A 16,347-nucleotide genomic window follows, 5' to 3' on the forward strand; every position below is an offset into this window, starting at 1 on the left:
ATTTCCAGGTCTTCTTTAACTATAAACAGACCTAAATCATAATATAATCAGGGCTACATTAAAAGATAAAAAGTGCTCCTTACCACGTGTTCCAGTTCTTCAAAACTTTTACAGTTCAGCAAGGCTCTTAACAAGCATTCAGACATCTTTCCTTCCTTCTTAATTTTCTGGATTGTACTACGAACCTTCTTTGCAACAGCCCTGAAAATAAAAACTTCTGTAATATACAAGACCTGCATGTCAAAACCTTCCCTTTGAAGCTATCTCCAACTTACAGAAAAGTTTCAGGTAAAGTGAAAATAACATCCACGTCCCACCCCCACTCTGAACCATTTGAAAATAAGTCGCCATTACTTTTGAGTACTTTAATGTGCATTTCTTAATTTTATTTTAATCATTGTTCAAGTACAGTTTTCTGCCTTTTACTCCCATTCCAGCCCACCCACCCACCCTCTCCACTTCCCTCCCATTACCACCCCCCCACCTAGTTTTTGTCCATGTATCCTTTAAATTTGTTCCTGTAAACCCTTCCCATTCTCCCCTGAAATTCCCTCTTCTCTCCCCTCTGGTCACTGTCAGCCTGTCCTCTATTTCAGTGTCTTTGACTATATTTTGCTTGTTTCTTTGTTTTGTTGTTTAGGTTCCTGTTAAAGGTGAGATCACATGGTATTTGTCTTTCACTGCCTGGCTTATTTCACTTAGCATAATGTTTTCCAGCTCCATCCAAGCTGTTGCAAAGGGTAGGAGCTCCTTCTTTCTTTCTGCTGCATAGAATTCCATTGTGTAAATGTACCATAGTTTTTTGATCCATTCATTTACTGATGGGCACCTAGGTTGCTTCCAGCACTTAGTTATTGTAAATTGTTCTGCTATGAACATTGGGGTACATAGGTTCCTTTGTATTGGTGTTTTAGTGTTCTTAGGATATAGCCTCAGCAGTGGAATTGCAGGGGCAAAAGGAAGATCCATTTTCAGTTTTCTGAGAAAATTCCATACTGCTTTCCACAGTGGTTGTACTAGTCTGCAGTCCCACCAACAGTGCACTAGGGTCCCCTTTTCTCTACAACCTCTCCAACACTTGTTGTTTGTTGCTTTATTTATGATGGTCATTCTGACCGGTGTGAAGTGGTATCTCATTGTGGTTTTAATTTGCATCTCTCTGATAGCTAGCAATATTGAACATCATTTCATGTATCTTTGGATTTTCTGTATGTCCTCCTTGGAGAGGTGTCTGTTCAAGTCCTTTGTCAGTTTTTTAATTGGGCTGCTTGTCTTCTTAGAGTGGAGTTGTGTAAGTTCTTTATATATTTTATCTGAGGTATCATTGGCAAATGTTTTCCCATACAGTTGCTTCTCTTTTTATTTTGATACTGTTTTCTTTAGCTGTGCAGAAGCTTTTTATTTTGATGAGGTCCCATTTGTTTATTTTTTCCTTTATGTCCCTTGCTCTAGGGGACATGTCAGTAAAAAAGTTTCTGCATGAAATATCTGAGATTTTCCTACCTACATTCTCCTCTAGGACTTTAATGATATCATAGTTTATATTAAAGTCTTTTATCCACCTTGATTTATTTTTGTGTAAGGTGTTAGTTGGTGCTCTAGTTTCATTTTTTTGCATGTAGCTGTCCAATTCTCCCAACACCATTTGTTGAAGAGGCTCTTTTTACTCCATTTTATGTTGCTGCCCTCTTTGTCAAATATTAATTGACCATAGAGACCTGGGTTTATTTTTGGGCTCTCTGTTCTGTTAATGTGCATTTTCTAGAAATAAGAATCTTCTCATACATAACAATAAAACCATCAAAATCAATTTATTAATATTGGTGTTACTATCATCTAATCCTCAGATTTCAGGCCTTATTTAAGTTTCACTGTGTCAATAATGTCCTTCATAGTGAATTCAGGTAAGAATCATGGGTTGCATGTGATTGCTATGTACCTATAGTGTTCTCCAAGCTGAAACAGTATTTCAGTCTCTCCTTCCCCTCAATGCCTTGATTTAGAAGGCTTGATCAGGCCAGTTATTTTGTAGAATGTCCCAAATTTGGGGTTTCTCTCATGTTTACTCACACTTTGATTCAGATGATAAATCTTTAGCATGAGTATCACAGAAGTGATGTTCTCGCTCTTCTTACTGCCTCCAATGTGACAAACAGGTATCACAATGATTTATATTTGTCCCATTACTAATTAACTTTAATCATTTGACAAGGTAGTGTCTGTGGGCTTCTCCATAATACAGGTATTCTATATTCCCTTCAAAATTAAGTATTTTGTGGTGAGGTACTTTATCCCATTCCTCAATAAGCTTTCAATGTATTCACTAATTTATTTATATCACTATGGACTCATAACTTTTTAATTTTTTAATGATTATAACCCATTGCTATCATTTGTTTTAATACTTAAGTTGTTCCCTATTTGGCTGGAAGTAAACTTCAAGCTAGATTCTGTGTCCTTCTGACACATCTCCATCATTCTTTAAGCACTCCCTTACTCTCTGGACCAAGCTATTCCAAGCTCATCTTTTACTCTCCCAACCCCAGTCCTAAAATCAGGAGAATGGTACTTAGACACCAACTTACGGGTGACAGGTGTACTCATCGCTATTGGGTATCACTGCTCGGGATACGTATAACTGGCACTCATAATTGGTTTCTAAATACAGTGGAGCCCTGGTTCCAGAAGGCTATTTAAGAAGCGATTTGTTCAAAAACTGAATCATATGGTGACTGATCATACAGATATCAGCACGACATGGTTGAGGTCTGACGATACTAATTTTCTATTACAGAGAAGCAGGATTTCATAGAGAAAAGCTGATCCCAGGGATCAATGCACAGGTAGGAGCAAGAGCAAGGCACAGGTGTTCTACCACTTGATAATAATGTTTCACTGTGAATATGCAGTCCTATTGCTGCATTTAGTGCCTCTCATCCCATCTCATTACCTGTTCCTATTTACAGGATCTGCCTAATGACGACAGTATTGCTAAAATGATGGGCAAAATCAGAGATGATGAATTATTAAAAAAGATGAAAAACTCAAATCTAATTATGGAGAAAAAAATCCAAAGGCAGAAGATTACAAATGAAAGGTGAAAGCTATGCAGCCCTGAGATTGCAGCCTGCAAGCTTTGTGCAGCCCTGGCAAGCCCAGGGTGGAGGCCTGCCAGTCATTCTGACAGAAGACCAGTTGTCCTACTGGCCTCCATGGAAGGGAAAGGAGGTGCCTCTTTAGAGAAAATACAAAAAACGTTTCCTACTATCCAAAATCATGCTATGTAATTTACTTTTTTAATAGTAACCTCTCAGTAGGAAATATATCTCACCTTGCAATGCAGTGTGTGTGTGTGTATGGATGTGAGAATATGGGTGTGTGTCTGTGTGTATGTGTAGTGAAACCAACTGAGTAGGTCATTACCACTTAAAAAAATGAAAGAGAAAGTATAAGAGTGCAGTTTATAAAGATAATATTGTTTCATAAAAATGTTTCAATGATATATACACATAAACATGTTAATATTTACATATTTGCATACATATATAAACATATTTATTAAACAATATTTACCTTTAGCATAAAACTTACTCATATTTTCTAGGCTCTATTTCATTTTTTAAACAGTAATGACCCATAAATGTTACCCATAAATGACACTTCTGGGTAACAATTAACAAATTGCAAGCCAATGCTCTAGATATAGAAAATGCTAAGCTTAAGAAATAAGAGACCTTATCTCCTTACTATAAAGAAATCCCTGATATAAAAAGATCTTCTAAACTCCAGTTAATGTCCCCAGTTACTTTAAGAAGCATTCCTCTACTAATTTAAGAATGGAACTCTCTTTTGCAGGAGTATTTTTTAATAGAAAAAGAACATAATAATAATCATCATAGTAATAATCCCATATGGACAACCAAATATTGTTAGGATATTTTACATTTTTTTAATAAACTATCCTTGCTTGTTTGTGACACTGCACAATTTCAGATCCCAAAATCCTCAGATTTTCTTCATTACCTTGCATTCAACCAAACAGAAAGCTTACTACAGAAATTGCAAAACTGGCCTTCCAGATGTCGTCCATAGTTGATTTTGTCGGGCTTCAAAGTTTTCTACATAGAAACCCATACTACCAGGTTCTTTTCAGAAACAGAAAGAGCTGTCAAACTGGGTAGAAAACACTGTGCACCAGTGATCTGCTGGAGAAGAGTAGAGGCCAACTCTCCCTCTTAGACAGGACTTGTGATCTCCAGTTCTTATGCCTTGCTATTTATTATACAGCCTGAACCTGGAAGGCTTAAATCTGAGGCCGTTTGGTTAGCTAGCCATTTATACTTCTGAGTTGGTAACTGATTTTGCTCTCAAAAAAAATATAACTCTCCACATAGTAGAAAAGTTAGTGAGCTTCACAGTCCCCCAAAATCACAGGGGGCTTATTAGGCTTGTAAAAATAACTCAATACTTTTAGAATGGCTTAATGGTAGTATTACATCCAATTTTAATCAGATTCTTTTTGTAGACCTGAAGAACACACACATTAACAACGTGGCACCTGGCATGTAAGACAAATGCAATAAATTCATGAATGATGAAGAATGTTTTCATAACTTTACTGAATAATACAGAGCTTACAGTCTTTCTTGTTTCTATATGTGTATTTCAGAGTTACTACAATAAGTTCAAAGGCATAACTTTTTAAAGTGTATTTTCCATTCCATAACTGTACACAACCTACAATCCCTTAATATAAAATGACCATCCGCTTAAAAAAAAAAGAAAAAGAAAATATACATATTTCCTACAAAGAATTCCTACTGCCAAAGAATTTTCCATTTAGCATCTTTATAGTGTTTAGAGGGCAGTTTTACGCAAGCTGTTGAAGATTTAGACCAAACTGTATTTTTCTGAGTTTCCTGCTGGCAGTCCTAATTTTGTCACACAAAATCATTTCTATGAGAGAAGATGACACTCAAACTCTTAGGCACACACTTGCAGTGCGAACCACCTTCCTGATACATGTCCAAGCTATGCATAAACACACCAGAAGAGGGACCCCTACACCTCTACATAAGTAAAACAGAGCTGGCTTCCTCTGTCAGAATAAGACTATACCCAGACAACAGTAATTCAACAAAACAGCCCTGGCCAGTGTTGCTCAGTGGGTTGGGCATTGTTCCACAAAGTGAAGAATCGCCAGTTTGACTCCCAGTCAGGGTACATGGCTGGGTTGTGGAATGGGTCCCCAGGTGGGGGCATGCAAGAGGCAGACAATAGATGTTTCTCTCCCTCTCTTTCTCCTTCCCTTCCCCTCTCTCTGAAAATAAATAAAATTTAAAAATTTTTTTTCAAACAACCAAAACATGAAACTGTTGAAATATACTGTCATTCACTTCCTTGCGGTTGCTCCTCATTGGTTCACCTGCTCTCCTCCCCCTTCCACTGGGCTCCTCTCTTCCCACATTTCTTACCGTAGCTCCTCTAGAGTTTGTTGCACTTCTCTCAAGTAATCAGCATCAAGGTTATTAATGAGCTCTTTCCGATAACGTACAATGAAGGGAATCGTGTTATCATCATTAAAGAGACGAATGATGTTGGCACAAACCCAAGGTTCAATACTGGTTCTCTCAGATAAAACCTGTAAATTCAGTATACTTAGTCATTTAAAATCCCGAAAATTAAACATCTATATTGTAACATATAGTTTAAAATACAATATCAAATTATATTCTCCAGTCACTTAAAAAATACTTGTTGTGGTTAAAAAATAAAATATAATTAAAAACTATATAAAAAATATATATAAACTGACAATCATAAAATAGTTATTTCACTAATTCAATAAAATCCAATTAAACCACTCTATCATCTATACTCTACAGGGCTCAGTGAGATATGCACTTGTTATTATTATCTCTCAGACTAACCACGAAGATTAAGGATTGGTAACTCACTTTATCGGCATGAGTGACGAGAAGAGCCACTTTCAACCACTGCTAGTGAGAAAGTATAATGGTTTAATCTCTGAGGAAGGCAATTTGACAACATCTATCAATATTTACAATACACAAACACTTCGATGGCAATTTATCCTGATACATTTAATCTGGAGGAGGAAATATCTATAGCAATTTTTTGGAAGAATTGTTTTCAGCAGAGTAAGTTTGACAAAACCTAAGTGTGCAATGGGAAACTGGTAAATAAATTATGATGGGCCCACAGAATAGAATACCAGGCAACTACTCGTATATGAACTGATACAGAGTGATTAACAAGAATGGGAAAGATGCCTTACTTTGAGGAAAGAGAACTGGTTGGACGAGAGTTAGGATACAAAGGTCTATATCTTTTGAATTTTGTATCACATCATATAGTACATGTGCTGTATACATGTACTATATAATGTATATTACTACATATATGCAGTACATATAGTACTACATATTTGTAACTATTAATTCTTTTTTAAAAAGTCTACGGGTTTCAGAAAAATGTACATGTAAGCAGAAAAGCTGAGAGAAGTCAGTCTGGAGAAAATAAAATGAAATGCACTTTCAGTAACTCTTCCCAAAACCTAAGCAGATTTTTCAAAGTAAAGCACAAAAGGCATTAAGTTTTATTTGTATTTCAATCTTGATATGCAAGATCTGCCAAAAATGGAAGGAAAAAAACCCCCCAAATTATTAAAAGATTATCATAATCAACTGGTTAACAAAACAAGGCAATGTATAAAATAGACTGAATTTCAAACCTAAAGATGAAATAAGCGGCTGATCTCCGGAGACCAACAGGGACACTGTCGCTTCTCTGGGCATCTTAAAGCACAGACAAAGGCTGCACATACCTGAACAATGTCCCAGCTCATTTCCATCTCCTCTGTCGTATCGCTGGCATTTGCCAGGATCCTCTCAGGCTGCCCCTGGGATGTTTCAGTCTTCATCGTCTTTAATGGGGGCTGACCAAACACACAGTCATCTTCGTCCTCCTCCTTCTTGCAGGCCCCTGCCCACAGGGTGCTTGTGGATGGTGCCTCTGTGCTGTGACTCTCACTCCTGATGCTGCTGGTTTCATTGGTTTCTTCAACTTTCAGCACAGCTTTCAGCTTTTTGGTCTTTGGAGCTGAAGGTGATTGAGCTGAATTTTTCCGTTTTGTCTTTGCTGTTTTCAGAGTCTGTACAGTAACTGGTTTATTTTTTCTGTCTTCCAAAGCATCATCAGTCACAGCCACAGAACTATTCTATCAAACCACAATGAAAACACTGAGAATTAGAAGATAAAAACGAATTGCCATGGAATATTACTCATCAATAAAAAGGAACAAATTATTCACACAATAACCTGGAAGAATCTCAAGGATTTTATTGGATGGGGGAAAAGCCTATCTCAAAAACATCCTGAACAAACTAGTGGTTGCCAGAGGTCAGAAATTGGGGACAGGGAGGACTAAGGGGGAGGGAGGTTGAGAGGGAGCTGGTTATGGCTGTAAAAGGGCAACTCTAGGTGCTTGTAGTGACAGATACACAAATCTACACATGTGATAAAACTACACAGAACTAAAGATACACATACACATAAATGCATACAAATAAAACTGGGGAAATCTAAATGAGATGGGTGGATTTTATCACATCAATATCCCTGTTGGGATTATTTTATTAGATTTTGCAAGATGTTACCACTGGGGGAAACTGGATAAAGGGCATGAGATATCTCTCTCTATATTTTTTATAACTGCACATGAAGTTATCTACAAATAAAAAGTTTAATTTTAAAAAATGACTAAAGGGCTCTGGCCAGGTGGCTTAATTGGTTGGAGCATCACCCCATACACCTAAGGCTGTGGGTTCTATCCCCAGTTGGGGCATGTGCAGGAGGCAGCCAATCGATGTTTCTCTCTCTCTCTCCTCCCCCACCCCACCTCTCTCCACCCCCCTCTACCCCCCAACTCTCTCTCTCTCTGTCTCTCAAATCAATGAGCAAGTCCTCAGGTGAGGATTTTAAAAATAACTAACTAAAGGATAGGTCTACACATGCCAGAGAAACCAAGATTTAAAACTTGCAATCAAGCCCTGGCCAGGTGGCTCGGTTGGTTGGGTGTCGTCCCGTACACCCAAGGGTTCAATCTCCGATTGGGGACCACACCGGTGGCAGCCGATCAATGATCAGCAATATTTCAATGTTGCCCTCCCTTCCCTCGTTCCCTCTGTCTCTCCCTCCCTTCCTTCTTCTCCCTCTAAAATTAATAAACATACCATCACGTGAGGATTAAAGGGCAGAATAGGCAAAAAACCTAGTTTTAAAAAATAAATAAATAAAACAAAACTTGCAATCAGAAATCAATCATTTAGAAAGAGAAGAAAAACACGCACTGATCAAACCCAACAGGCTACACTTTCTACCAAGCTATGCAGAAGGGCACGGGACAGAGAAGAGCATGACCGCAGAGCAGTGTCAGGCATCTTTCTTTAACGGGAGTTTGTGAAGCACTTCCCACGTGTCCAGAGGCCACTGGATATATCCCCCCACCCCCTCCATACACACCCAAGTGACACCTCAGGTGGGAAGGAGTGAGACCTGGCACTCGTCTGGGCACTAAACAAGACACAGACCCTGCCCGTGCGCAGTTTACAACTCCACAAGCTAGCTCGTCTCTACTTACCTAAGCAATGCAGGTGGCACAAACCGCAACAGAAGGACAACTCCCAAACCAAATTCAGTTAAAATTCAATTTTCTCTCATATCGAATACTTTTTCAAAAGTACCGACAACTGGAAATTCTGGGAACGTCTACAGTAAATAGCGCCCCAAACTAATGCCCACCCACTACCACCTGAACCTGGAAATGATATACACTCAACAGACCTCCAAGGATTACATTGTCAGCTGAAACATAATGGGTAAGAACATAGAAATAAAAATAGAATGACTCCATCAGAGGTGGTAATAACCTGATCAAATGAATTGGCTTTGTTAAAGAATGTGTCAGTCACACAGAGGGTTGTCAGCCACAGAAGAGCAACAAACTGTAAAAAGCAAATACAATCCGCATTCTTCTAAGTAAGGTGCAAGGAAGAGGAGAGCTGAGAGGCAGATTCCGGGTGTTTTGGTCCCAGTAGATGACAAGCCTCCTGCGAGATGGACAGAGACTCCTCAGATTCACGCAACAGAAACGTTCAACTATGACTGGGACGGCCACAGCGCCCGGACCACAGCAGGCATGTGATACACCCACGTGAATGGGTTTGTCTGACTCTCCCACTCTGAGTCCAAGGTCATCAGGTAAGCTCCTGACTCCTATTTAACTCCCTACTTCCTTTGGCCTCTACGGAGAGACAGTGCTAGTCATAAGAATTGCAAGTTCTTATGATTAGATCAAAGTATTATTAAACCAACAATAGTTTTATACATCACTGTTAGGAGCCTCGCCGATATAAAAACGCCCATGAGAAATGTATCAGTTCCTGAAATGCTGACAAAATCATGTTCCTGACTTAGAAACCCAATTCTATCACTTACTATCTATGGTCCATGGGCAAGTTGCTTAATGTCTCCTGCCTCAGCTTTCTCATCTCCAAAATCAGGACAATAATAGCACCTGCCTCAAGGGGCTGTTGTGATGATTAAGGAAGACCAACTGAATGCAGTGTTTAGCATATTGCCTGGCTAATAATAAGCACAAAATATTTGCTGATACCAGTATCATTACTACCACTACCACACCAAGACCTCCTCCTAATGGGGAGAAAAGAAGTAGATGAAGAAATGAAGACAAAAATAAAATGACTAAAGGTGAGAGGTTTAAAGTAAGAGGGGAAAAAGGCTAATAATAACAAATTAGACACTTAAAGATAACTTCTCTGGAGTCGTCTGGCAAGATCTGTCTACTGTGTCTCCGTGTTGTTCACAGACCCCTGGGGGACGCCGAGACCCTTCCGGGGGATCTGGGAGGCCAAAGCTACGTTCATGATAACGCTGGGACATCACTTGCCTTCTTCACAGACGTTGAAATGCACGAGGGCTTGGCAAGAACAATGGTAGCAAAATGCATGGCAGCGTCACCCAGCTGTAACTTACAGTCACTGCTCCCTTCGCCGCCACATGCTTGCAATAAAACAGTGTCAGCATCACATAAGAATACAGAGGGAAAAATATTAATTTTTAAAATATTGACCCCTGAAAGCATACCTTTGCAACAATCTGAGCTGAAAGCAGCGCACAGAAAGCACCCCTGCTGTACGCAATGCATGCTGCCGTGTGGTGGCCGTCTCGGGGAAAGGCACCAGTGCAGCCGGTCGAGTTGTGAGCTGACCTGGCTTCTTTTCCCATAAAACACCCCTTTTACTTGAAAGAATGACTGACAAACTACGGTTAATCAGATGTGGGTTTCTGTCAGACTATCATTTCCAAGAAATACCTGTCTTTGGGCCAGTATTAAAATTCAGCCTTTAAAGTGAAAATTAGAAAATCTGTATGTTTCTGTGAGCTGGACAGTTTTCCAACACTGTGACGAAATCAGTGGTTATATTAACAAACGTGAATTTCTGACACTGCACGATGAAAGGTACTAAGGTTTAGAAGATATGCATACATCAGTGGACCAATATTTTCCCAATGACCAATATGTAACGTTACAAAATCGTGCTTAGGTAAAAGATCTACTCATATTATAGCATGGACCAATGGATTTTAATATAACAGTATAAAAAGTTCATTAATGTGGTACCAGCTACCACCATAGGACAAACCTTTAAGAAACTGCCACTTCCTCCAGGCCAGGTTGCTCAGTCGGTTAGAGCACCGTCCTGATACATCAAAGTCGCAGGTTCAACGCCGGGTCACAGCACACATGAGAATTAACTAATGGATGCATACATAGGTGGAACAACAAATCGATGTGTGTGTGTGTCTCTCTACCCCCCTTCCTCTCAGTCTCTAAAAATCAATAAATAAATTTAAAAAACAAAAAACCACACTTACTGAGTTTTGGTAAAGAACTGAATACGAATATCCACATTTATTTGAAAAATCTAATTTCAAGTAGCCATACTCAATTTCCAAACCCAGGGAAACATCTGCGCAGAGGCAGCGTTTTCTTTAAACAGTTCAGTTACTTTCCGTCACACGCTAAAGGCATTTGCAAAAATGTAAAACTGTGTTGTTCTATTTTTTTGTGTTGAAAAAATATGTACTTATTCTTCATTAAAGTGTTATATGTATTGACATGTAACATCTTTACTTTTAAATTGATTAATATTTTTAAATGTCTCATTAATTTCTAATACAATCAATATTAATAGATATACTCCACGTAAGTAAACGTTCTTTGGGTTTCTCAATAAATTTTAAAAGAGTGTAAAGGCACCCAAAGACCAAAAATTTTGAGAAACATGGATCTAAACTATCAAAAATATTTAGAAACATCTCTCCATTTTTTGAAGCTTCTAAGATTCTATAGCTCCTTCAGTGCTTAATAAGTTTAATAAGCCTCCGTGACAATATTTTTCCTTTTTATAGTTAACCTGAATCTTTGACAGGCTGAATAATCGAAATTTATTTTCTTTTGCCTTCATGGGTTTTTAAAATCACTCTTAATAAATGGTTATTATGTAGCCTACGACTAAATCCAAGACTCATAGAAGATTCTGACCACTTTTCTCTTTGCTGTCCCTGTAAATAGGAAACTGTCTAAACCAAAAAGTGGCTCGTTGTGTCTTTACCAGTCGAATCAGTCGGCAGGCCTCAGCCTTAACCTTGCCTTGTGTCGTGTGAACTTGACAAATAACTGGAAAGGGATATGGAGTCAGGGGGAAGCTTCTTAAAAATCAGATCTAAAGGAACACTTTTATACTGTATGAGGATTGAGCCAATGGAAGAAATGGTGACAGAAGAAAAGGAAGGGGAGACAGAGGGAGCACAGGCCTCTCATTGAGAAGGCAACAGGGATGGAAGCTAAAGCCCAAGCAGTGGGGCCAGCCCCGATCAGAGCAATGACACTTCTTCCACTGTCACAGGGCAGAAGATGAACGCGAAATAGCTAGCTTGGTCGTGAGAAATAAGAAACTTCATATACTCTCAAGCACGTAAAAGGCAATGTCATCAGCTGAGAGAGAAAATAAAGAAATGTAAGTAAGTTTAAGGGAAGAGAAAAAAATGAAAAACCAAAACTGCTGGGGAAAAAATAATAAGTTTACTACATATGGGAGTTCTCAGATTAACGAACGGATCTAAAAGAACAAATTAGGTCATCAGTAAGACTGTTGCTAGCTGCCTCAGGGTCTGAACAGGAACGCATCATCGAAGGACAGAAGGGTGAAAGTGGTGAAACCGTTTAATGAAAAGTGACTTCCTTGAGAGACTATGGAATCTAGGGTAGATAAGGGAGGAGAGAAAAGGGCTGAATGCCAGTGATGGAGTGCTGGCATCAAAGGGTTAGGTAGTGGTCTCGGCGCTTGTAGTACAAAAAGTCACCTGGGGAGCTTTAAGAAAACACACTACTGCTGCCCCTGCCTACTCCAGTATTCTTTCCAGATCTGACTGGTCTAGAAACAGGGTGTAGGAACTGGCATGTTTTAAGTTCTCCAAGGGAAGCTAACGGGCAGCTAAGATTGAGAACTGCTGATGAGAAGGTGCCACGGGGCGCAAAACCATGGCGGTGGGGGCACTTGAACAAGTGAGCTGGAAGCACAGGAGCTGGTGGCGCAGAAGTGGAACGGCTGAAAAAGAAATGTCAGAGGTAGGTAGCACCGTGTCCTGTGATGACAAGATTTGGGTTGAAATCATGAGATGGCTGTCAATGCAGAGAAGAAACGGCCACTGGAGATGAGATCAAAGAACCAAGAATAGCACAGTATTAGATCACCAAGTGGCAGGGATGTCACTGACAATGGTGACAGGAGATGGTGGGTAGAGTATGTGCAACAGGAGCTAGTCTTCAGTGAATGGAGAGGAGTGGCTAGCGGGCCCATAAATGCCAGCAACCTGGAGGGAAAGGGGCAGAATAATGATGAATTTTACCTGTGGTGTTTGCTAAAAACAGATTTTAAAAACATTAGAAGGCGCCCTGGCTGGCGTAGCTCAGTGGATTGAGCACGGGCTGCAAACCAAAGTGTCGCAGGTTCGATTCCCAGTCAGGGTACATGCCTGGGTTGCACGCCACAGCCCCCAGCAACTGCACATTGATGTTTCTTTCTCTCTCTCTCTCTCTCTTTCTCCCTCCCTTCCCTCTCTAAAAATAAATAAATAAAATCTTAAAAAAAAAAAAAAAAACATTAGAAGGCTACTAATTCTAGCTCTACCCAAAATGGGGCGTTCAATTGTTTTGTTTAGTGGTGGTTACAGGAAAGCAAAATGCCAAACCTAATGAAATGAAATCTTCCGACATGATCCACATGCCATCACTGAGTTATCAACATGGGAACTTTGGCAGTTTTGAAAAAAATATACACATACCAAGCATCACTGGCAAAAGCAAGAAGTCACCATGACGAGGCTTATTAAGCTGGACCCACCTCAAACTGCACTTTAAAACTTAGAGGATGGATGTGTGTACCACTGTACTCCACTGAGGAGGGTCCTTACTTTAATCAAATTCTCAAAGGGTCTGGAAGCTCTCCACAAAGAACCACTGAACTAGGAGATATTTTCTGGGTTAAGAAATCCATCTACTCAAGTACAATAGCTATGCCATGCTTAGCGAAAATCCTACAAATTCTACCAGTAATGACAGCAGTTGATCCTTTCTCAGCTATGGTAAAGCCGGCCCACACACTAAAAAGTGTGTTCAGTGAAAAGCTTGAATGCAAAGATGACACAATACACGTTTTGGATAGCAGGAAAAAAGAGTGACTGCAAAGCCCTATCCAAGGGCACAGCAAGGTCTAACAATAAGCCCTATTATACACAGTAAACGTGTCCCTAGAAAGTCAGGCATCCACTGTGCATTAAAAGAGTATTATCTTAAATGTACTAGGGAAGCTGTAACTTAAAGGAATACCACAGAGAATGGTTTTGGAAATGCATAATTCTCTTTGTAATGCATAATTCTTTTTATAATCCAGGTTGGGGTAGACTCAGTGTGCTTATTTATGGCAAGATACACATATATACCAGTTGATAAATATTCCTTCTCCTCCAGTACGGAGGATCAGAAGGTAAATACTATTAAAACCCATGGCAGGGGACACCATTGCCCTGAAGTCATTGTCATCTGTCTGCTTTGTCCTACTGTATGTACAGAGGAAGCAACATTGCTAGTCAGAAAAGCACCAGTGTCCCTGTATTCCGCTAAAACACCTACCAGCACCTCCGTAACAGCCACGCCTTCCGGGCCATCACTGATCTGCAGGGCATTCTTCTTCGCCCGGGGCACCCTCTTTGGTTTGGATTCCTTGCGAACAGGTTGCCTAGGGTTTCTGGGGACTTTCTTTTGGGGCTCCCAGGCACTATCGTCCTTGTCATCTTCTTCAGAGGCAGATGATCTAGGAATAAATTGCCAGAAAAAATTTTAGGAAACTGAAGCCAAATGTTAAAGGCAAAGAAAAAAGGACAGACATATAACACTTCTTAAAAAGAATAAGGTAAGAGGTGTTTGATATAAAACAGAGACATGTAAGCACAGGCTATGAACAAATACTAACAATTAAACAGAAGAGACCAATGTTAATCAGAGACCAATGTAAAAATAGTCCTTGGTGTGCCGTAAATCACAAGTCTCTCTCAATTCACCTGTCACCTAATGGACGAATATACACACACATGCAGAGGACACCATTGCCCTGAAGTCATTGTCATCTGTCTGCTTTGTCCTACGTATGTAAGGAGGAAGCAACATCACTAGTTAGGAAAGCACCAGTGTCCCTGTATTCAGCTAAAACACCTACCAGCACCTCCGTAACAGCCACGCCTTCCGGGCCAAGACACGGGAAATCGTTTATTACCTTAAGCAATTTACTGGGTCATGTCACACTATAGTCATTGTGAGGTTTTCCATTTTAACAGAGAAAAGCACTTAAATAATTTCCTAAATGCTAATCAAATCCATTTAAATTGTATTAAGTTATTCAAAACAACCTAAAGAGTGGAAAATGACCCTAGGAAACACCATCAATTACATAAAAAGCCAGGACCGAGACCCCTCCGACTTGTTTTATCCTTTGGTTCCTTTCACAAAATGGATCCATTTCCTCATTAGACAGCATCAGGTGTCTACAGTACTTTCTAACAACCCAAGGATAAAACCCATAGCAACAGCAGAGAAAAAGCAGTATATGAATCGTGATCAAGGACCATCCCGCTCCTGACAACCCACTCAATCGTGTTTCTAGCCCTAATGTACAAGGTCAGTATTGGTGGGAAGGACAACCACCTCCCTCAGTGAGATTGGTGAATTGAGATGTGTGGCTTGTTGAATAGTTTAAGTTCTGCCTAAGGGCAACAACCTGGCTGGATGACCACTTAGCTAAATTGTTCTCTAGGAGAGCATAGTTGCGATAGGTCAAGCCACAGATAGTCTCCAACTGAGGTACCTTCAGCAGTAGATGCTAACTAAAGCCTACGAGTAAGCAAAAAACCCCACGGAAAATCATGAAGCTAGCATAGCACAGTAACAGTGGAACTAAAGGAATGAGATTTAGAAAACTAAGGAACCAGAAAATCAGGGTTCTGCTCTTCACACACTCACGAAACTGAGCAGAATGACTTCTTTCCTCCTCAATCTCATCATCTGTCAAGCAGGAATTACTAACCTTATTCCACATAGGGATATTGCAAAGATTACATGACGGGCACAAAAGTGACTTCAGTCATTATACAGAAAAACCTAGTACAGGTATTACTTTATTAAACATGAGGCAGTTCTAAGACAGTCAACTCTCACTCCTAAGCAACTTGACCTCTCAGCGGGATCCGGTGCTCGCTCCTTAGAGCACACCTCCCCCACCTTCCGGAAGACCACTCCTCTGGTTTTCTCCTACGTCCCTGGCAGCTTCCCCTGAGCCCCTTTGCTTCCCTGTCCTCCTCTCCCCAACCTGTCAATGTTGGGACCCTCTAAGATGACGTAGTTCTCAGCCCTCTGCTCTCTATACTTTTACTAGAAGACCTCATCTCATCCTACAGCTAAATACAGAAGAATCTTACTTTTATGTCTCCAACTTGACCTGAGCTCAAGAGTATGTCCACTTTCATTTGATTTCTAACGATTGTCTCAAACTTTCCAAGTCCAACACAGAACTCCCGATTTCACCACCCTCACACTTGATCTCCACACTATCACCAAATTCCTATCCTTCCTTCACACCCCAAATCAAATCCCTCAGCATATCCTGTCTACTCTATCTTTAAAGTATA

The 16,347-nt window shown here is 40.0% G+C and overlaps 1 protein-coding gene across 2 annotated transcripts in view; it reads right to left on the minus strand.

The window, feature by feature from the left end:
• SRBD1 (S1 RNA binding domain 1) overlaps positions 1–16,347 on the minus strand; it is a 186,018-nt gene that overhangs the window by 162,624 nt on the left and 7,047 nt on the right. For both annotated transcript variants that reach the window (XM_028516493.2, XM_028516492.2), the window contains exons 3-6: positions 14,300–14,480; positions 6,848–7,240; positions 5,475–5,641; positions 84–201 (exon numbers count right to left, since the gene is read on the minus strand). In XM_028516493.2, coding sequence (XP_028372294.1) covers positions 84–201; positions 5,475–5,641; positions 6,848–7,240; positions 14,300–14,480 — 859 coding nt within the window. The remainder of the gene's footprint in view (positions 1–83; positions 202–5,474; positions 5,642–6,847; positions 7,241–14,299; positions 14,481–16,347) is intronic.

This window comes from Phyllostomus discolor, chromosome 6 (assembly GCF_004126475.2).
Source record: "Phyllostomus discolor isolate MPI-MPIP mPhyDis1 chromosome 6, mPhyDis1.pri.v3, whole genome shotgun sequence".
NCBI classification, from domain to species: domain Eukaryota; kingdom Metazoa; phylum Chordata; class Mammalia; order Chiroptera; family Phyllostomidae; genus Phyllostomus; species Phyllostomus discolor.